Source organism: Odocoileus virginianus, chromosome 7, assembly GCF_023699985.2.
Source record: "Odocoileus virginianus isolate 20LAN1187 ecotype Illinois chromosome 7, Ovbor_1.2, whole genome shotgun sequence".
Classification (NCBI taxonomy): domain Eukaryota; kingdom Metazoa; phylum Chordata; class Mammalia; order Artiodactyla; family Cervidae; genus Odocoileus; species Odocoileus virginianus.
Window position 1 is genome coordinate 80386720 of NC_069680.1, and position 21351 is coordinate 80408070.

The 21351-nt window shown below is 43.3% G+C and overlaps 1 protein-coding gene across 2 annotated transcripts in view; it reads right to left on the reverse strand.

Annotated features, from left to right (window-relative positions):
* GPR137B (G protein-coupled receptor 137B) overlaps positions 1-21351 on the reverse strand; it is a 57110-nt gene that overhangs the window by 11033 nt on the left and 24726 nt on the right. For both annotated transcript variants that reach the window (XM_020888332.2, XM_070471049.1), the window contains exons 2-5: positions 21000-21049; positions 15792-16014; positions 12402-12551; positions 8827-8955 (exon numbers count right to left, since the gene is read on the reverse strand). In XM_020888332.2, the coding sequence (XP_020743991.1) occupies positions 8827-8955; positions 12402-12551; positions 15792-16014; positions 21000-21049 (552 nt within the window). The remainder of the gene's footprint in view (positions 1-8826; positions 8956-12401; positions 12552-15791; positions 16015-20999; positions 21050-21351) is intronic.

A 21351-nucleotide genomic window follows, 5' to 3' on the forward strand; every position in this document is an offset into this window, starting at 1 on the left:
CAGGGCTGGGTCGCCTCAGGCCAAACAACTACCAGGGAGGGAGTGCAACCCCACCCATCATCAGATAATTGGATTAAAGCTTTACTGAGCAAGACTCAGTTTTTCCCAGTTCCTCCCATCCAGAAGCTTACACAAGCCTCTTAGCCTCATCCATCAGAGGGCAGACAGAAGAAGAAGAAGAAACACAGTCCCACAGCAGCTAAAACAAAACCCATAGTACAGAAAATTAATCATGATGAAAAAGCAGAAAGTTATGTCCCAGATGAAAGGACAAGATAAAACCCCAGAAAAACAACTAAGTAAAGTGGAGATAGGCAACCGTCCAGAAAAAATTTCAGGAAAATGATAGTGAAGATGATGCAGGATCTCGGGAAAAGAAGAGAGGCAAAGATTGAGAAGATATAAGAAATGTTTACCTAAGACCTACAAGAACTAAAGAACTAACAAACAGAGATGAATAATACACTAGAAGGAATCAATAACAGAATAACTGAGGCAGAAGAACCGATAAATGACCTGGAGGACAGAACACAGCCACAGAACAGAATATAGAAAAAAGAATGAAAAGAAGACAGTCTAAGAGGCCTCTGGGACATCATTAAATGCATCAACATTTGCATTATAGGGGTCCCAGAAGGAGAGAGAGAGAAAGGACATGAGAAAATATTGGAAGAGATAATAGCTGAAAAATTCCTAAACGTGGGAAAGGAAATAGCCAACCAAGTCAGGAAGTACAGAGAGTCCCAGGCAGAATAAACCCAAGGAGGAACACACCACGACACATAGTAATCAAACTGACAAAATTAAAGGCAGAGATAAAATATTAAAAGCAACAAGGGAAAAATAACAAATAACATACAAGGGAACCCCCATCAGGCTATCAGCTGATTTCTCAGGAGAAACTCTGCAAGCCAGAAGGGAATGGCACGACATATTTAAAGTGATGAAGGGGAAGAACCTACAACTAAGAATACTCTACCCAGCAAGACTCTCCTTCAGATTTGAAGGAGAAATCAAAAGCTTTCCAGACAAGCAAAAGTTAAGAGAATTCAGCACCACCAAACCAGTTTTACAACAAATGCCAAAGGAGCTTCTCTAGGCAAGAAACATAAGAGAAGGAAAAGACCTACAGAAATAAACCCAAAACAATTAAGAAAATGGTAATAGGATCATACATATAGATAATTATCTTAAATGTAAATGGATTAAATGCACCAACCAAAAGACAGAGACTGGTTGGGTGGATGAAAACATGTGCATGTATGCACTTCCATTTACCACATCACTCTACTTGATGCCCCCAAATTGTACATAATTATTTTATATTTTTAAGTTAGTCATGTTCCCATTATGGCTTGCAATTATTAATTATCTTTTATTTTTTTGTCTGGCTATTGATTGTGAAAACTAATGAACATCTTTTACTATTATGATTATGTAACTATTACTCACTTAATACCATTGTATCATGATTGGTCAATAGAAAAATAAAAGAACTCTGTCACCAAAACTAGGATCTAATAGAAAAACCTATAATCATTTTTTAAAATCCAGATGCATATAAGAATTATCTTGAATTTTTTTGAAAAATACAAATGCTCAGTCATTGCTTTTTTCCTCCAGAGCTCCAGATGTGTTTCTAATGAACCGTCAGGCTTAAAAACATCTGGACTACATGATGATCTTTTACTTTTATCTAGTTTGTTTCACTTTTTCTATTTCATATTCAGTGTCCCCATTTCATTTAGTTTATGTTCTCCAACTTCTCCATCTTTCTCTTTTTTTATATTCTTTCTCAAGCCTTTATCAGGTATAGTAGAAAAGCTTTTGTATACATAAATATAAATATGTATAATATATATATTTTGGGAAACTTATGAATTTTTGCCTAACTTAAAAAACTATGACATTTTGATTCCACTTGTTTGACTTAGTATAAATAGAATGCTAGATTTCTAACTAAAAAAATAGATAAGCAGCAAAGGTTTAATGTATAGCATAGGGAAACTATAGTCAATATCTTGTAATAATCTACAATGGAAAGTAATTTCAAAAATAATACATGTGTACTTACATAACCGTATTGCCTTGCTGTGCACCTGAAACACTGTAAATCAACTTCAATAAAACACATATATTAAAAAAATAAGTCATGGACCTGGGAACCAGGATGCCTCAGTTTGAATTGGAGCTCTGTCCCCTACCAGCCATGATTCTGGGCCTCAGTTTCCTCATCTCAAAATGAGTATTATATTCATCTAGTTTACAGAGCTATTGTGAGAATTGAAGAATTTAGTATATTTTAAATGCTTAGAATGAGGCCTAGCACATATAAGTGCTATACAGGTGTTAGCTATTTTTACCAAATACTGTATGTAATAATGCTTTTAACCCTGGAGGTCTTGCCCAGGGGTATTTTATGAACACCAGGGCTTCACCAAGCCAAACCTGACACTCAGATTTACCTGCCAATGAGAATTACTTCATGACTACAATATAAAAAATGGGAAGGGCTTCCTATTTATGATTTTACATTGTTCATGCTGAATTCACTCTCTCGGGATGAATCAGGAGATAATGTCCTTTAGGGAATAAAGAATCATTTCACTCATTAACACGCTACTGCAGATGAGCAGTTATCAGTGTGGCCCAACAACTGCTGGAGGTTCCTGGGATGCTTTCAAGGATCAACAAGGTCATACCTATTTGCATAATTAGCATATTAAGAAGCTATTTACCTTTTCTATTGTGTTGCACTGGTACCAGTGATGCAAAAGCTGTAGTTAGCAAAACTGGCGCTGCTTGAGCACGTTTCAAAGCAGTGACACCAGCTGTACTAGCAGTTACTGTGCTCCTCACCACTACACAGTCACAGTTTAAAAAACATTCACTTAACAAAGCAGAAAAAACTGACCACTGTAATTTTATTACAAGAAAAAGAACCTGTACAACTCTGAGTTATAGTTACTTTTTTCACGCAACATGACGGCTTCATGACAACCATGGGTTTTCAGCTGTGGACATCTGGCAGACACTCTCTCAAAAATGAATGAACTGAGCTGTAAATTCAAGGAAAACATGTGACTATTTGTTTTCACTGATCAAATTTCACCTTTTAAGCAAACATTAAAGCTTTGGAAACCTTGTATTCTCCACCATGAGGTTGACAGGTTCCCAATATTTGATTTTTCTGATGATCAGTGGTGAGATTAATGAATGAGATATTTTTCTTGTATTGTATAATGGAAACATAACTTTTGAAAGATATGCATAACTCAATAAACCAAAATTTTCCAAGTGACCAATACATGACATGACAAAACCATGCATGGGTATAAAGATTCATTCAAAGTGCAAGGTAGACGGGGAGGAGAGAAGATGGAGGAGGAATAGGACAGGGAGATCACTTTCTCCCCCACAAATTTATTGAAAGATCATTTGAACGCTGAGCAAATATCAAAGTGCAGGGTAAACCAACAGATGTTAACACAGAAAACAGCATGAAAAGTTCACTGATACAGTTTTAGATTCCAAACTGCAGCTAAGAAATCTTAAGAAATCATACCTCATTGAGTTTGGGTGTATATTAAAAAATACTCACATTTATATTAAAATGTGAGGCTTGATTTCCTTCATATACTTCAAAACAACATTTCATAACAGAAGCAGATAGGAGAATCCAGCTGTCTTCTATTAAGCCAGACATTAAAAAGAGTCACAAAATTTAAACAATGAAGAACTAAAGAACCTCTTGATGAAAGTGAAAGAGGAGAGTGAAAAAGTTGGCTTAAAGCTCAACATTTAGAAAACTAAGATCATGGCATCTGGTGCCATCACTTCATGGGAAATAGATGGGGAAACAGTGGAAACAGTGGCTGACTTTATTTTTTTGGGCTCCAAGATCACTGCAGATATGACTGCAGCCATGAAATTAAAAGATGCTTACTCCTTGGGAGGAAAGCTATGACCAATTAGACATAAAGCATATGTCTAATATGCTTTTTAGACAGCATATTAAAAAGCAGAGACATTACTTTGCCAACAAAGGTCTGTCTAGTCAAGGCTGTGGTTTTTCCAGTAGTCATGTATGGATGTGAGAGTTGGACTGTGAAGAAAGCTGAGCACCAAAGAATTGATGCCTTTGAACTGTGGTGTTGGAGAAGACTCTTGAGAGTCCCTTGGTCTGCAAGGAGATCCAACTAGTCCATCCTCAAGGAGATCAGTCCTGAGTGTTCATTGAAAGGACTGATGTTGAAGCTGAAACTCCAATACTTTGGCTACCTGATGCAAAGAGCTGACTCATTTGAAAAGACCTGGATGCTGGGAAAGACTGAGGGCAGGAGGAGAGGGGGACGACAGAGGATGAGATGGTTGGATGGCATCACTGACTCAATGGACATGAGTCTGAGTGAACTCTGGGAGTTGGTGATGGACAGGGAGGCCTGGCGTGCTGTGGTCCATGGGGTCGCAGAGTCGGACACAGCTGAGTGACTGAACTGAACTGAACTCTTCTCACTAATTTGTTTTGGAGAATATAGTTCTTTTTCATAAAAAAATTATGGTAACACATTATGGGTTTATTTATAATTAATTAATATTTTTAAAATTAAACATATACACAGCTCCAAACTAGCTTGTTGGTGTACTCAATAACTTATCGATGTGACCCCAAATAGCCAAAGCAATCTTGAACAAAAGGAACAAAGCTGGAGTAGGCATCATGCCCCCTGATTTCAAACTATTTTACAAAGCTATAGTAATCAAAACACCATGGTATTGGCATAGAAACAAGACACATAGATCAACAGAACAGTATAGAGAGCCCAGAAAGAAACCTATGAATATACGGTCAGCTAATTTACCACAAAGCAGTCAAGAAGAGGCACTAAGGAAAGAACAGTCTCTTCAATGAATGGTGCTGGGAAAACTGGACTATAATCTTACATCATACACAAAAATTAACTCCAAATGGATGGAAGACTTGCATTAAGACGTGAAGCCATAAAACTAGAAAAAAGGATTGGCAATAAGTTCCTCGACATTCATCTTGATGATGATTTTGGGGTCTAACTCCAAAAGCAAAGGAAACAAAATAAAAAATAAACAAGTGGGACTACATCAAACTAAACAGGTTCTGCACAGCAAAGGAAAACCATTAACAAAATGAAAAGGCAACCTACCAAATGGGAGATAATATCTGCGAGTCCTAGACAAGATAAGGAGTTGATACAAAAAATATGTAAAGAACTCATACAACTCAATAGCAAAAACAAATGGTACCACTGTACACCTGTCAGAATAGCTACTATCAAAAAGAAAAGTGTTAATGAGGATGTAGAGAAAAGGGAATCATTTTGTATTGTTGGTGAGAAAATAAATTAATGCAATCACTATAGAGGTTCCTCAAAAAATTAAAAACAGAACTACCACATAATCCAGCAGTTCCTCTTTTGCATACTTATCTGAAGAAAATGAAAATATTAATTCAAAAGGATATACACATCCCCATGTTCACTGAAGCATTATTTATAACAGCCAAGATATGGAGACAAACCAAATGTCCACCAATGCTTGAAAGGATAAAGAAACTGATATGCACGCAAACAAAATATTCAGTCATAAAAAGAATGAAACCTCCTGATAAACCACAATGGCAAAGAATATGACAAAGAATACATATATGGATAACTGAGTCACTTCTCTGTACAGCAGAAATTAATACAACACTGGAAATCAACTATACTACATTTTTTTTAAAAGAATGAAATCTCACTATTTGCAAAAACATGGTTGAACCTTGAGGGCACTATGTTAAGTGAAATAAGTCAACTAGAAAAAGGTAAAAAGAGATAAATTGCATATCATCTCACTTATATAGGGAATCTAAAAACAAACAAACACCAGGCTCACAGATTCAGAGAACAGATTGGTGGCTGCCTGAGATAGGAAGGAGGTGGGTGAAAGGGGTCAAAAGATACAAACTTCCAGTTATAAAAATGAATGAGTCATGAGGATTCACATACAGCATGGTGACTATAGTTAATACTGTACTGAATATTTGAAAGTAGCTGAAAGAGTAGATCTTTGAAGTTCCTATCACATACACAAAAATTTGTAGACTATGTGTGGTAATACATTAGTTGGACCTATTGTGGTGATCATCTTGCAATATATATAAATATCAAATCATTACACTGTATACCTAGAACTACTAAATCAATTATACCTCAATAAACAAATAACAACTAATAATGTATCAGTGTAAAGTATCCTGAGGCCAAAAAGTTTGGGAACCACTGCTCTAGATAATACCCTAAACAGTAGATATATTCAAACACGAGCCAGGTAACCCCATATACACACAGGGTGTGTTAAGGCTGCATATTTCCCTGGATAATGCGACCTGAGAGGACAGATGAACTATCCATTTTATTCTGTCTTCATTTAACTCATTATTTACCAGGGAATTTTGTAGAAACTAATGCCTGTGGCTGGCGATTTTTATTTTGGTCAGCCAAAAATTAATTCTGCTATTTCACTAACACTTTGTGGGTTGTTATATTCAGTAATTACACCCGTCACACCTGTAAAGTCTCCTCCAGACCGTGAGCTTCATTTTCACTTTCCATATCAGAACCAATCACTTAGGCTTTCTGTCTTCTTTTGGACTAATATTCACAATGTCTGAATCAGAACTGTATTTTGCAGAACTATCATCTTTTGAGACACTAGTATACAGGTCACTCAGATAATCAGAGAAAGGATCTGCATAAAATTCACTGAAAAATTCTTCATTCAAAATTTCGAGATGCATCATTTTGAAAATTTTACAGTAATAAATTTGCATTTATAATATACACAGGGTTGGAACAAAAATCTAATGGAGCAAAATGTGAATGATAATGACAATCATAAGCTACAGAAGGAATCCTTGATTAATTTTAAGCTCTAACAACTTGGCACAGTGATGTCAACTGTATTACTCTCTAAAAATATGTTGTCTCTGGTCAATGATGTTTGGGTAACAAAAGACATATTAATGCATCTCCGGTCAATAATGTGTTAATAAAATAGTACTTTGAATGACAGTCTTTCACTCCTTAGGACTCAGATGTCCACCCTCTCCTTCAGACTGCCTTGGATTTTGGAAGTATAGTTGCTAAGCCTCTGACATACTAGGAAGTGGTGAGAAGGCTATGGAAAGCCAAGGAGAAGCATAGAGAACAGCGGGATTTTTCTTAAGACGCTCCTCCCAGAAAACTTCAACTTCTTCAGAAAAGGAAGAAAAATAATGCACTGGACTCTAGCCTAGAGCCCACTGCCCACTCTCCACATGTTTCTCTGCTACCAATGCGGAAGAATTTGAGTCTGACTTTACAGAAGCCTCCAGGTGTTTCCAATGTCAGGCAAAGTCAGCGGGGGCATAGAATTGCTGTTCTGAAGCTAAAAATGGCAAAAGGAGAGGAACCTGACCCTCAGATCTGGAAAATGGTGCCCACTGCCACTCTATCTTCAGGGGCTCATGGGTCAGGCTGCAGTTCTCCACCAACCACCCCATTCCAGTCTTTTATTTTATTTTTTCCTATTCCTGGCTCATCAGAGATGAATAAGAAATAGACAAGATAAAACGCAAGTTGGCCATGAAAACCAATGCTTTCCCTGCCACCCACACTGTGCTTACGTTGACCAAAAAGCATCACTCTACTTTTCTGTGGGCTTCCCTGGGGGTTCAGATGGTAAAGAATCTTCCTGCAGTGCATGAGACCTGGGTTCGATCCCTGGGTCCGAAGATCCCCTGGAGAAGGGAATGGCAACCCACTCCAGTATTCTTGCCTGGAGAATCGGATGGACGGAGGAGCCTGGCGGGCTACAGTCCATGGGGTCACAGAGAGTCGGACACAACCAAGCGAGTCACACACACACACATTTTCTGTGGGCTTCACAGATCACTGTTCTACCACGAGTTCCTCTGGGTGGAACAGTTCATGGAGCAAAGCTTCCACGGGCTCCCTCACACTACCAGGTTTTGCATTTTCTGCCCCACTCCCATAAGGACATTTATATCAAGCTGGTTGACCAGAAATGTGACTGAGTTCAGGGAGTGATTTAAGCATTCTTCACAATAAAGCTGTATTCTCTACCACCCCCTCTCCTAATCACCATCCAGCACAACACAGGGGTGAAGAGCTGAATTACCATTCTCTATTTTCCTTGGCTAAAATAAAAGCTTCTATATTTGGTTCATAGCAAGTCAAGGCACAAATACTAGTGAGGCAGCTATTTCATTAGGAAAAAAGTTAATCACTATCTCTAGGATTCAAGATGCAATTTTTTTTTTGTAAAATTAAACTGAAAAACAAATTTCCCTCAAAAGATAATGAATGGAAAAAAGTCTCAATTAAACAAAGGAACTTTTCATATTAGAATAAGATGGAAGAAGCTATCAAAAATCTAAGAAAAAATTCCAACTGTAGGCTTTGTCATTAGAATTAGGAGATGTTTTCTGCAAAGAATCCACCTGCAATGCAGGATATCCCAGTTCAATTCCTGGGTCAGGAAGATCTGCTGGTGAAGGGATAGGCTACCCATTCCAGTATTCTTGAGCTTCTCTTGTGGCTCAGCTGGTGAAGAATCCTCCTGCAATGTAGGAGGCCTGTGTTTGATCCCTACGTTGGGAATATCCCTGGGAGAAGGGAAAGGCTACTCACTCCAGAATTCTGGCCTGGAGAATTCCATGGACTATATAGTCCATAGCGTCGCAAAGAGTCGGACACAACTGAGCGACTTTCACACTCACTTTCTGCAAATACAAAGTGGTTTACTTACAAGGTCCTTTGTAGAATTTCTGACTCGGAAGAAGTAGACTACTAAGGTGGTAGGTAAGAGTTCCCACACAAAGAGGACCACTCCAAATACTATGTATCCAGCATCTCCCAGCTGATTCTTCAAATCCGCCTATTGAAAAGAGAGGGGAAAAATGGAGAGTCACCAGACTGAGGACAGAATAAGTTTGATTCAGTTCTAATATGACAGAGACTAAATCTAATACAGTGTAACTTCTTCCCCCTAAAACACGCATGTTGAAATCAGGTACTGTTAATACTACTGTGCCAGACCTTGGTGGTGGGATGCGGGGTGGCGGGGTTGGGGGGCAGTTATTTAAACCATAATGGATAGATAATTTTTAAAATGTTTTATTTAGTTTTTGACTGCTGCATCTTCATTAATGCATGGGCTTTTCTCTAGCCACGGTGAGTGGGGGCTACTCTAGCTATGGCGCTCGGGTTTCTCACTGCAGTGGGTTCTCTTGAGCGGAGGCTCTAGGGCTTGCAGGCTCAGTAGTTGTGGCACACCCACTTAGCTGCCCCTTGGCAGGGTGGGTCTTCTGGGACCAGGGATTGAACCCACGTCCCCTGCATTAGCAGGCAAATTCTTAACCACTGGACCACCAGGGAAGTCCCAGGATAGACAACTATCTTCTTCGAAATACTCAAAAGACAGTAACTGCCAATCTGATGCTTCATTCCTTCACCCTCCAGGAATCTTCCTTACATCCAAATAAAGTCTCTATGCTGACTTTTCTTCAACAACTGAATAATGGTAATATTCTGCTGCCTTCTCCCAATTCATTTTTAAAATCATTTTCTGGCTGCACTGTGTGTCATGAGGGATCCTAGTTCCCCAGCCAGGAATCAAACCTGTGCCCCTTGCATTAGAAACATGGAATTCTAACTACTAGACCACCAAGGAAGTCCCTCTCCCAATTCTTTTATTTTTTTAATATTTATTTACTTATTTGGCTGCACCAGGTCTTAGGTGCAGCATGTGAGATCTATCTAGTTCCCTCACCAGGGATCGAACCCAGGCACCCTGCATTGGGAAGGCAGTCTTAGCCACTGAACCATGAGGGAAGTCCCCCACCTCCCAGTTCTCAAGAGCAGCATATCACAATAGTAAGCCTTAGTCTCATATTTGGAATAAACGTGTCAGTTTTTAAATTTCTCTTCACATTAACCACATACTATTATTTACATTTTAAAGCCTACAGCAGGTTAGACTGTCTAGAAAAGCCTCCCAGTCCAGGATGCTGGCCTCCTGGACCAGTGAGACAGTTGAGCAAATGGGATGTAGCAGTGCTCTTCTCTCTGAATGGCAGAGGGATGGTGTGTGAGGCTACTTCTGGGCAAGTCTATCAGAAAGGCCGGCATTTCAAAGGAAGACAGAAACGTCATCAAACCATAAAGGGGCAATCCCCTAAACGGAATCCTCTTACCTTCTCTACCACATTCTGTTTAAAGTATATGCATACACGCTAAGTCGCTTCAGTCTTGTCTGACTCTTTGTGGCCTCATGAACTTGTACCCTGCCAGGCTCCTCTGTCCATGGGATTCTCCAGGCAAGAATATTGGAGTGGGTTTGCCATGCCCTTCTCCAGGATCTTCCTGACCCAGAGATGGAACCCAGGTCTCCTGCATTGGCAGGCAGGTTCTTTACCACTAGCGCTGCCTGGGAAGCCTTAAAGTACAGTACCCAAAGCCAATCTCGTTCCTCTTCAGAAAGATGACTCAAACTCTGCACTGAGACTCCACCCACATATCTCAAAAGTGTGTTGTGTCTGCTTCTACCATTCTACACAAATAACCTGCAACTGGGGGCCATCTGCTTGCTCCTAGGTTATTCTGGCTGCAACACATAGACCTAGATATCTATAAACAAACAGCCACCCAAAACAACAGAACTGCGTTGTTGTGATAAAACTTTGTGATATTTTAAATTCACTGTAATTATAAGCTCTTACTTGAAAGAAGCATTGAAATAAGTATTTTGTTAAAACCAAATCCTTGTCGTTTAATGGAGAGAGTCTCAGATTGGGAAAATGAGGATGTTCAGGAGATGGATGGTGGTGATGGTTGCATGACACAGTGAATGTACTTTAATGCCACTGGACTGTGCACTTAGAAATGATTAGTCAATTGTACCTACATGTTACCATGATCAAAATCCTCTGTGTATCATGAATAAGTCTCTAATTTATCACTGTTGAACGTTTAGATTTTTATGTATTTATTTCTCACAACAGGGCACAGCTCCACCAGTGCCCTGCCCACCTTCCTCCCATCCTACATTTGTGCTGTTGGTTTGATTGGTGGTGATTATTATTGTTGTGGTTTGAATCCAGTCTAATGCTTTGTACGAGCCTCTTACAGATTTCATCTTGCCCTCAGCTGTTGTTTTTTGGTAGAATCTGTCTGTCTATCTATTTAGGCTGCACCATGTGGGATTTTAGATCCCTGATCAGGGATGGAACCCGAGTCCCCTGCACTGGGAGGGTGAAGGCTTAGCCACTGAACCACCAGGGAAGTCCCTGCCATCAGTTTTAACTTATCACGGCCATTTTCTTCTTTCCTCCAGAGTGTTAATTCAAGGTTTGACCGCTGTTGGGATTTTAGAGGTGGATTTGTCTATCGTTGGATATTCAGTGTTTACCCAGGAAAATCTCAGGAGCATTTGCAATTCAACCCAGTAAACTCCTACTATAGAAGCTTCTATTCTTTGCTATAACGGCTTCTCTGTGTGGCTCTTTTCTTCAGTGGACATAAACTCCTACATGGAAGGATGGGTCTGTTCATTTTTGTGTCTCTGGCACGTTGTCCAGGGCTGAAGACAAAGAAATGATACTTTTCAAATTAGAGAATACTGATTAATTCTCATTCTTTTTTTCCCTTCTCTTTCTGTTTGGCCGTACCATGCAGCATGTGGAATCTTAATTCCCCAAGCAGGGACTGAACCCATGTCCCCTGCAGTGGAAGCACAGTCGTAACCACTGAACAACCTGGGAAATCCCCTCTCAGTCATTTATATTTTGAGCTTTGTGCAAGCATAGATGCCATATTATATTTCATTACCTTTGTTCATTTGTTTATGAATTTCTAGAGTACATTATAAAAAAGTAAGAGCTTCATACTGAGATGTAAAATGGGCTCTTTCTAACCCCTTAATATCCTTGGTCACTTTTGTCTACATTTCTTTCGCTTACTGCTCCATTAAAAAAAAAAAATTCATTGTTTTATGTGTTTTTTAACCTGAATACAATTCATTTTTATCTTTGCAAATTTCACCCTTTAATTACATTTATATAAAAACACTTAAAAATTTTAAGTACTGCTTGACAAAATCCCCAGAATGTAGCAAGGAGAAGTGTGTCTGTTTTCTAATTTTCTCAGAAGACGTGTGAGCTGGAATAAGGCAGGTACTGTGATCCCATTTGACAGGTGAGGATGTAGACACCACCCAGTTAAGTGACTCCCAAGGTCACCCAGCTCTTTAGCAGCAGGAGCAAGGAGCTGACACCTCTCTGCCACAAGGCATGCTGCCAAAGCAAGGATCCAGTGCCCACTGACCTGGTCTGACACATTGTACCAGTCGTAATCAAAGGAATGGACGTTCTTGCTCTGAGAGAACGACAGGATGAACAGATTGTAGCAAGCCCGAGAGGTGTAGAGCAGGATGACAGTCACGCCGACGGCAGTCACCTGGCACACGGAGGAGCCCTGGAAAAGCCGGAACCGTGAGCAGGGTCCCCGATCCGGGCCCAAGACCACAGCCCCCTCCCAAGCATGGCCTGTGTTCAGAATGGCTAAGCCCTCCCAGCTTCTCTTCTGCTCCCAGACTTTCAACCCAACTGCAAGCCTCCCCTCACTGCACGCCCACCCTAAAACTTCCAATTCTCTTCAGAGAGATGCTTCAAAACCTGAAAATATGAACTATTTGCTAAAACTTCCAATTCTCTTCAGAGAGATGCTTCAAAACCTGAAAATATGAACTATTTGCCTAAGACCTAGGCTTGGAAGAGCAAGCTCCAAGGATGCTCTGAGCTTATGAGCCCGGGCCTGCCCCCTGGCTTGGAGACAACAAAACCACCTCCGAGGGACGGCAGTCTGGGGCCAGTGGAGCTGTGGACAGTGGCTCTGGGTGAGGAGCATGTCTTTAGGACCCAACTATCCTAGGCTGGGAAGGCTGGAGTCCCAGTGTGATTCAGAGCTTGGGAGTGCATGAAAATTGGTCATCTGTGCCCCCACTAATGAAGCTATCAGTGTCCAAAGTTAGCTAAATGAGCTCTAACTAGAAACAGTTGCTGTCATTTAGTCACTAAGTCCTGTCCCACTCTTTTGCAACCCCGTGGACTGTAGTCCACCAGGCTCCTCTGTCCTTGGGATTTCTCAGGCACGAATACTGGAGTGGGTTGCTGTTTCCTTCTTCAGAAGATCTTCCTGACCCAGGGATCAAACCTGTGTCTCCCACACTGGCACGTGGATTCTTTACCACTGAGCCACCAGGGAAGCCCTGGTGCTAAAAACAGTTAACCAAAAAACTGAAATTCATTTTTGAGTTTTGCACTTGGAAGTCACTAACTAAATCTAAGCTATTATTTTATTTTGCCAATGGTAGACTATCAGATTGTTGGCACAGAGGTGATCTAAATCTGACAATCTAAAATGTGACCCCTCCTATTAAAACCACAGTTCTGTTTTGTTTTGGCCGCACTACAAGGCATGCAGCATCTTAGCTCCCTGACCAGGAATCGAACCTGAGCCCTCTGCACTGGAAGCATGGAGTCTTAACCACTGGATCACCAGGGAAGTCCCCATAATTCTGTTTTCAAAAAGCCTTGAATAGACCTTTTACAGGAGACAGTGTAAATAATAAAGTTAAGGCAAAGTCAAGTATAAAATTTGTCAACATTTATCAATGAAAAAAGGACCTTGCACACTAACTTTTCAGATTTTGCAAGAGCTCAGGCAAATCACAGGCTACCTTGATGAAGACGGCTTTGTAATTTTGAAGTTGGAGGCACAGATTTTAATCTACTGATGGCTGCTGAAGACCAAGTATCCTAAGATGCAGAGCTGCTCAGGTCTTCAGACCAGCAACATTACAATCATATGGGTTCCCTGGCAAGGGTTAGGGCACCACAGAATTTCAGAAGCAGAGGAGCTATGAAATCACTCAACCACCTTACATGTGAGAAAACCAAGGCTCAGTGGGCAACGTGCTGGTGGGGCCAGGGGCCCATGGCCAGTGAGAGCCCAGAGCATGCACTGTGAACTCCACACATCACCAGGCTCCTAATGAGGGGGAACTGGGGACCAGGCTGGTGAGGGGCACTTCAGAACCACCGCACAGGCAGCACATCTGCCCCTGTCTGTAACTCTGGGGGAAGGAAAGGAGAAAACAGGGACTCCAGGGCTGGGGGCACAGCAGCGAAACCAGAGAATGTGCTGGGGCTGCCCTCTCAGGCTGTGGTCAGGCCACTCAAGGGGACTGTTCTACTGGTCTCTGCATAGGCCCTGCCCGACCAGCGCCTGCTTCTCCTACACCCATTCACATGACTGACCTTCCCATGGACTTGTCCCCAGGCCCAGCTGGTGACTCTTTTTATCAAAGTGGTGGCGAGTGTCATGCCCCTCTGCTGTTTTCCCTGGTAACTGACAAGCCCATGTGTGCTCAGTCGCTTCAGTCATGTCTGACTCTTCGTGACCCCATGGACTGCAGCCTGCCAGGCTCCTCTGTCCATAGGATACTCCAAACAAGAATACTGGAGTGGGTTGCCATGCCCTCCTCCAGGGGATCTTCCCAACCCAGGGATCAAACCAGTGTCCCAAGCATCTCCTGCACTGCAGACAGATCCTTTAGCATTGAGCCACGGATCACACCTGACACCAACTGCATCATCAGGCCTCTGCAACTGCTCATCCTCCTTCCCCACCCCCGACATTGGCGCAAAGCCTGCTAGCACGCCCTGCTGCCGTCCACTGCACATGTGGAATGTTGCTCCATGACATTGCTTCAGACGTGCAAGATCCCCAATCCATTAAGCCATGGCTGACTCCAGGCTCTTTCTTCTGAAACTGGGCATGACCTGACCCTGCAGGCCTATGGGGTGCGGCCCGACACACGGTCTGTCTGACTCCATCTCTGAACCGTCACCATGAGAGGCCTGCTGTCCTGAACCCCAGGAGCAGCTCCCCCTGTTAAGGGGGACACTCTCAGGAGCACAGTCAGGGCAGGGGTGCTCCTGGATCTGAGTGTCTCTTCACGACGACCTGGTGGTAAAGAGGACAGACCCCAGAGCCCAGAGCCCAGAGCCAGGCTGCCGTGGCCACACCATGGCTCTGAACCTCCTGGCTTGTGTAACCCGGGCCGAGCCTCTGGCGTCCCACGCCTCTGTTTCCCTAGGTAGGTGACACCTACTCCCCCTGAATTTTGAAGGTTACAGCCCTAGCTACATGCAGAGTGCTTATAAAAGGGCTAGGAACAAAGAGAATACAAGCTGTGTGTTTCTAACAATATCAGTGGCACAGTCAATGCCACAGGTCCTCTAAACTCTCACTTAAACCTCTGTATCCAGAAACCAGAGATTTACCTCTCTGCCTGGAACTCTGCACACCCCAGTAAACCTCGAGCCACCACGAGTCAATTCTTCTCACAAAGTTCAACGAACTACACGGCTCCGTGTCTTGGCAATCACACCACAACTAATCATTTGCAAGAGGTCAGGTGGGAGAGGCATCGGTTGATTTCTGTTTTCTGTTGCAAACCAGGGAACTTTTTTTGGTGGAGGTGAGCCTCACTGCACAGTATGTGGGATCTTAGTTCCCCAACAAGGGATAGAACCTGTGCCCCCTGCATTAGGAGTGCCAAATCATAACCAATGGACTACCAGGGAAATCCCAGAAAACTCCTTTGAGAATAAGTCTAATGGTAGGATCTCAACCACGTGTCCGCCTTACCTTAGACTCCAAGTAAATGTTGGCCAAGGACATCTTGGAGATTTTGTAGAGGCAGATGGACAGGGAAACAGCACATAGCACGAAGAGCGTGTCGTTGATGGCCACGCGCACGGACACGATCACCTTCCTCTCCCAGGTGCCGGTCTTCACCAGCACCGCACAGGTCAAATTCACCAACAGGAACACAAGGCTGATGAAGAGCGAGGCCAGGTAGAGGGGTAACCTGGGAAGGAAGAGAGAGAGGCTGAAGGCGGCCTTCCCGACAAGCTTCCTGTACATTCTAGATCAATCCCCAAGGAAACTCTGGATTTTTGAGGTTTTTTTGTTTGTTTGGTTTTTGGTTAAATGCTAGAAGCAAAACATGCCAAAGTTAACACTTAAGAGCTTGGAGTTAGGGGTTGGTAGATACAAACTATCACATTTAGAATGGATAAACAACAAGGTCCTACTGCATAGCACAGGGAACTCTACCGAATATCATGTGGTAAATCTTAATGGAAAAGAACATTAAAAAAGAACGTATATATGTGTATAACTGAGCCACTCGGCTGTACACTAGAGACTGGTACGACACTGTAAATCAACATTTATGCTGCAGTGAAGAAAAGGGCTGGGACTTTGGAGGGTCCCCAGATTTAAATGACAAATCAACTACAAGCAGTGCCCTCGGGCAGGTCCTTTACCTGAGCCCCGCCTCCCCATTCCCCGGGGGGCTGTGAGGGTCGGAGGGGCTGTGTGGACGTGGGCTGATGCATGCGCCGCTCACAAGGATGGGAGAGCAGGGCCGGGCTCCGAGGCAGGGCTGGGATTCGGGGGGAGCACCAGCCATTCTGCATACTGAGAGCCTGGGCAAGGTGGCCCTGGGTGAGCCCTAGTGTCACCATCAGAAAACAGCCCAAATGACACTGACCTTGCTGGCAGTTTCTGAGGATTAGGTGAGATAATGTTTTAAAAGGGTTTTACCCCTCAAAAGTCATCAACTCTGGGCAGCACCCCCTTTGCATGGGAACACTCCCCAAGCTTTTGGGCACCAGGGACCAATTTTGTGGAAGACAATTTTTCCATGGACCAGGGTGGGGGATGGTTTCAGGATGATTCAAGCATTTTATTTATTGTGCACTTTATTTCTATTATTATTATTATTACATCAGCTCCACCTCAGATCATCAGGCATTATTAGATCCTGGAGGCTGGGAACCCTGCACCAGCCTCGGGGCAGTGGTGGTGGCCATTTTTAACTTGCAGTTTCTCCGAGCTGCATGCTGCCTAGGTGACCTGGGCAAGGTCTAGGGAGACACTTCTCACATTTACCAACATGGGAATCAGTTCAAGTTTCTCTCTAGGAAGAGAGAGATACCTACCTGTGTTTACTTCAGGTAGGTATCACTCAAGCAGCAAACATTGGTTCGGCTCAAGAACAGACCATTTAGGTACTGATGAACCTATCTGCAGGGCAGGAATAGAGACCAGACTTGTGGACACAGCAGGGGATGGGAGAGGGTGGGAGGAATGGAGAAAATAGCGCTAAAATGTATATCTTAACATATGTAAAACAGACAGCCAGTGGGAAGTCGCTACAGAGCACAGGGGGCTCACCCAGTGCTCTGTGATAACCAAGAGGTGTGGGATGGGGTGGGGAGATGGAGGGAGGTCAAGAGGGAAGGGACGTATGTATACTTACGGCTCACTCACATGTTTTATGGCAGAAACCAACACAACGTTGTAAGGCAGTCATCATTTAAAAATAAAAAAATTTTTTTTAAAGTCATATCCTACACTATTTTTTTAAATTTAACAAAACAGACCATTTAAGTTGAATACGTCTGCATCTGCCCAAAGGGTTGCTGAGGCAAGGGGAGAGAATGGACATAGGGCATTAGCACAGCATGTAGCTCATGGTAAATTAGCCACAAAACCTTAAATTATGAAGGTTTTCATTAGCTCTCTACACGTTCCCATAGTGATGGAGGGAATCAGGGACGTAGAGAGAGACAGAGGCAAGACCAACTGGGAGTCACCAAAAATCCGCAATCTGCTTCCTCAAAAGCCCTATTTCTTATTGTTCTATTACTGTCTGCTGTCCTGTGAGGAACACAATTTGGAAGCATCTAGAACCTCTGGAATCAGCCCTCTGTTCTTGACCCCTTGCTGGTGTGGCTGCACACGTTCTATCCCTGTGACGGCAATGAACCTCTAGAAAGAAGCATAATATGGACATTCAGCTTTTCCAAAGGACTCCTCCTGGGCGTTGTTTTAAATGCTATGCTCAGTCCTGTCCGACCCTTTGTGACCCCGTGGACTGAAGCCTGCCAGGCTCCTCTGACCATGGGATTCGCAGAATACTGGAGTGGGTTGCCATGCCCTCCTGCAGGGTAGCTTCTGGACCCAGGAATTGAACCCGTGTCTCTTACGTCTCCTGCACTGGCAGGTGGGTTCTTTACCACTAGCGCCACCTGGGAAGCCCAAAAGTCTTTATTAAATTTGTTACAATATTGCTTCTGCATATGTTTGGTTTTCTGATCACAAGGCTTTGTGGGATCTCAGCTCCCTGACCAGGGATTGAACCCACACCGCCTGAATAGGAAGGTAAAGTCTTAACCACTACGGGGGATATACATTCCTACTCCTCTTTCTCCACTGTGAAAACTCCATGGGACAGTACTGGGAACAGAGAAAGCAAAAGACAACCAGACCCCGCTTACCACCCACACTGCTGCAGTGTGGCCCCCGGCTACCCACTGAGCTTCTGCGCCCCCTCCTCACCTCAACTGCTCTGCTTGCGTCTGCCGGGTGTGACCCCGAGAGCAAGGGCCACAGATGCGACCCCAGGCAAGTCCTTGGCCACTCAGGGCGGCTGTGCCCTCACATTTGTAACACAAAGCTGACCCCTCCTCTCCTGCCTCCAAGAGCTGCCGTGAGAACTCAAGAGACCTTGTGCTTCTCCTCCGATGTCACCCAGGGAGGAGTGAGGAGTCATCCTCACTCTCAAGAGCAACTTCTAGAAAAAGTCACCTCCTGCCTCATCACCTCCTCTGCAGGTACCCCCTGCTGGCCCCGCCTCCTCCCACCATCTTCTCCCTGACCTCAAAAGCGTGACCCCCGCTCCATCCTTCCCCCATCTGAGCCTGTCTCTGGAGGCCCCTGGTCCCTCTTCCTCCTCTTGGTCCCCCAGGGTGACAGTGTCCGTGTCTCTCTGCCCTGCATCCTCTTCCTCAGGAAATACATTCCCTCCTCCAGCCTCTGTTACAGCTCTTGTTCAACTAAGTTCCAAAGCTCTTGTCTCGAACCACTGCCTCTGCCCAAATCAACTCACATTCCAAACAGCCTCCTTTGAAGCCCACATCCAAGCTCAATTCTTAATGTTCCCCCTCCTACCTCTCCCCAAGTTTTCCTAATACAATCATAACTCGGTATCTGCAAGGGACACCTTTCAGGCCCCCATAGCCAACACTGAAACCCAAAGATACTCAACTCCCTTACAGAGAATGCTGCAGTTCATGTCATATAAGGCATATCGGGCCCTCCCACCCTCTGTATCCACAGGTGTGGAATCCTTGGATACAGAATCCTTTACAGGACTGACTGTAAATCATTGTTACTTTAAACTGACCTTCTTAGAATCAACAGTCTGGCAGAAACATGAACTGAACTTCTCAAAACGCAGTGAAGGGACAGACAAAGAGGACAGATTGTGGCTACTAAGAGGAAGGGAAGGATTGGGAGTCTGGGATTAGCAGACCCAGCCTAGCATATACAGGAAAGATAAACACCAAGGTCCTACCGTAGAGCACAGGGAATTATATTCAATATCTTGTGATACACAAGCATAGAAAAGGACATGCAAAAGAAGTCATTTTGCCGTATAGCAGAAATTAACACAACATTATAAATCAACTAGACTTCTATAATTTTTTTTTAAATAGTGAAGGGAGACAGCAAGATCAGATGAAAAACAAAAACATAGCAGACAAGTCTCATCACTTGTGTCTTGGCCTGAGTACACTGTCACCTAACTTCCTGAACTTCAGCTTCCTCGGATACAAAAGGGGGATCAGAATACACACTTTCAGAACTTTAAATAAACAGTGATTGTGAATTTAAGATGATACCTGTTTAAATGGTGGCTCAGGCAGTAAAGAATCTGCCTGTAATGCAGGAGACTGGGTTCGATCCCTGGGTTGGGAAGATCCCTTGGAGAAGGGAATGGCTACCCACTCCAGTATTCTTGCCTAGAGAAACCCATGGACAGAGGAGCCTGGCGGGCTACCATCTACAGGGTTGCAAAGAGTCAGACATGACTGAGTGACTAACACTTTCCCTTTCAACGTATTTAAATAAAATATAATAGGAATATAGTTTTACATATTTGTAAAGTAATAAAATAATTAAAATTTCACTTTGACTCAAGAAGGTAAGAGGCCAAAGTCTGCTTCCCAGAAGTGTGTGCCTGGACAGTCGAGCTCTCCTGGGCAGGGACCTGAGACACCCTGACTAATGTGGCGACTGTCTCATGCCTTCTTGACACCTTGTCTCCCTTCCCCTTCTGGCCGAGGCTGGCCATTCAAGCCACAGGGAAGTCAACAGGTCTCTGAAAACCAGGGGCAAGTAACAGATCCTGCCCACAGGAAAATATGCAAGTCCACCTCCTGCAATAAATTCAGCCTATGATTTCAGGCCTCCTCTGGTCCAGATTATGAGGCTCTCTTACTCAGCCCTGCCCAGATCTCAGCTGCACCTGCAGCCAGAGGGTGGGAGGGGTTGCCTGGCTGCACAGACATCTTCAGGGAGCCCCTCTTCCTTCTGCTGAGGCCCGTTCCATCCCAAGTGCCTCCAAAAGGTTTAAACACCATGTGCACGGCTTACTTCCCTTTCTGCTCCCTGGAAGGAAGGAAACCAGACTCTCATTTCTTTTTTTACTTTTGGCAGTTCCACGTGGCATGTTGGATCTTAGTCCCCCAACAGGGATTCAACCCGAGTCTTCCATTGGAAGCGCCAAACCTTAATCACCGGACCACCAGGGAAGTCCCTTCTAGACTTTTGTTTCTAATCAAGGCCATTATGCTGCAAGGCCTGGTAAGTGGTGGCCCAGTGACAAGTGAACTTGACCCCTGGCAAGCAGGCATGTCACAGAGGAGTGATGTGTAAAAATCCTGGCTGGAAAAACGGTTACCTGCAGCCACAAAGAGAACTGCCTCAGGGGGTACTTACCGGTATTTGAGTAATTCTGGAGAATATTTTGACTTGGCTTTAAAAATCACCTGAAATGACAAAAAGAAAAAAAAAACGTGGCAAGTTGGGGCCACAATATACTTGTACTGACAAACTAATATCATTGCTTGGAACTTCTCTTTCCCTTCATGCCCAGGTGCCGGGTCACTGTCTCTAAAACGGAAATGTCTATTTTGTAATAAAGTTCGTGAAGCTAAACATTTTCTAGGTTGTGCCTAATTTTTTTAAAAAATTGTAGTTAATTTATTTTTATTGAAGGATAATCGCTCTACAATACAGAGTTGGTCTCTGCCAAACATCAACAAAAATCGCCTATAGGTGTACTTATGTC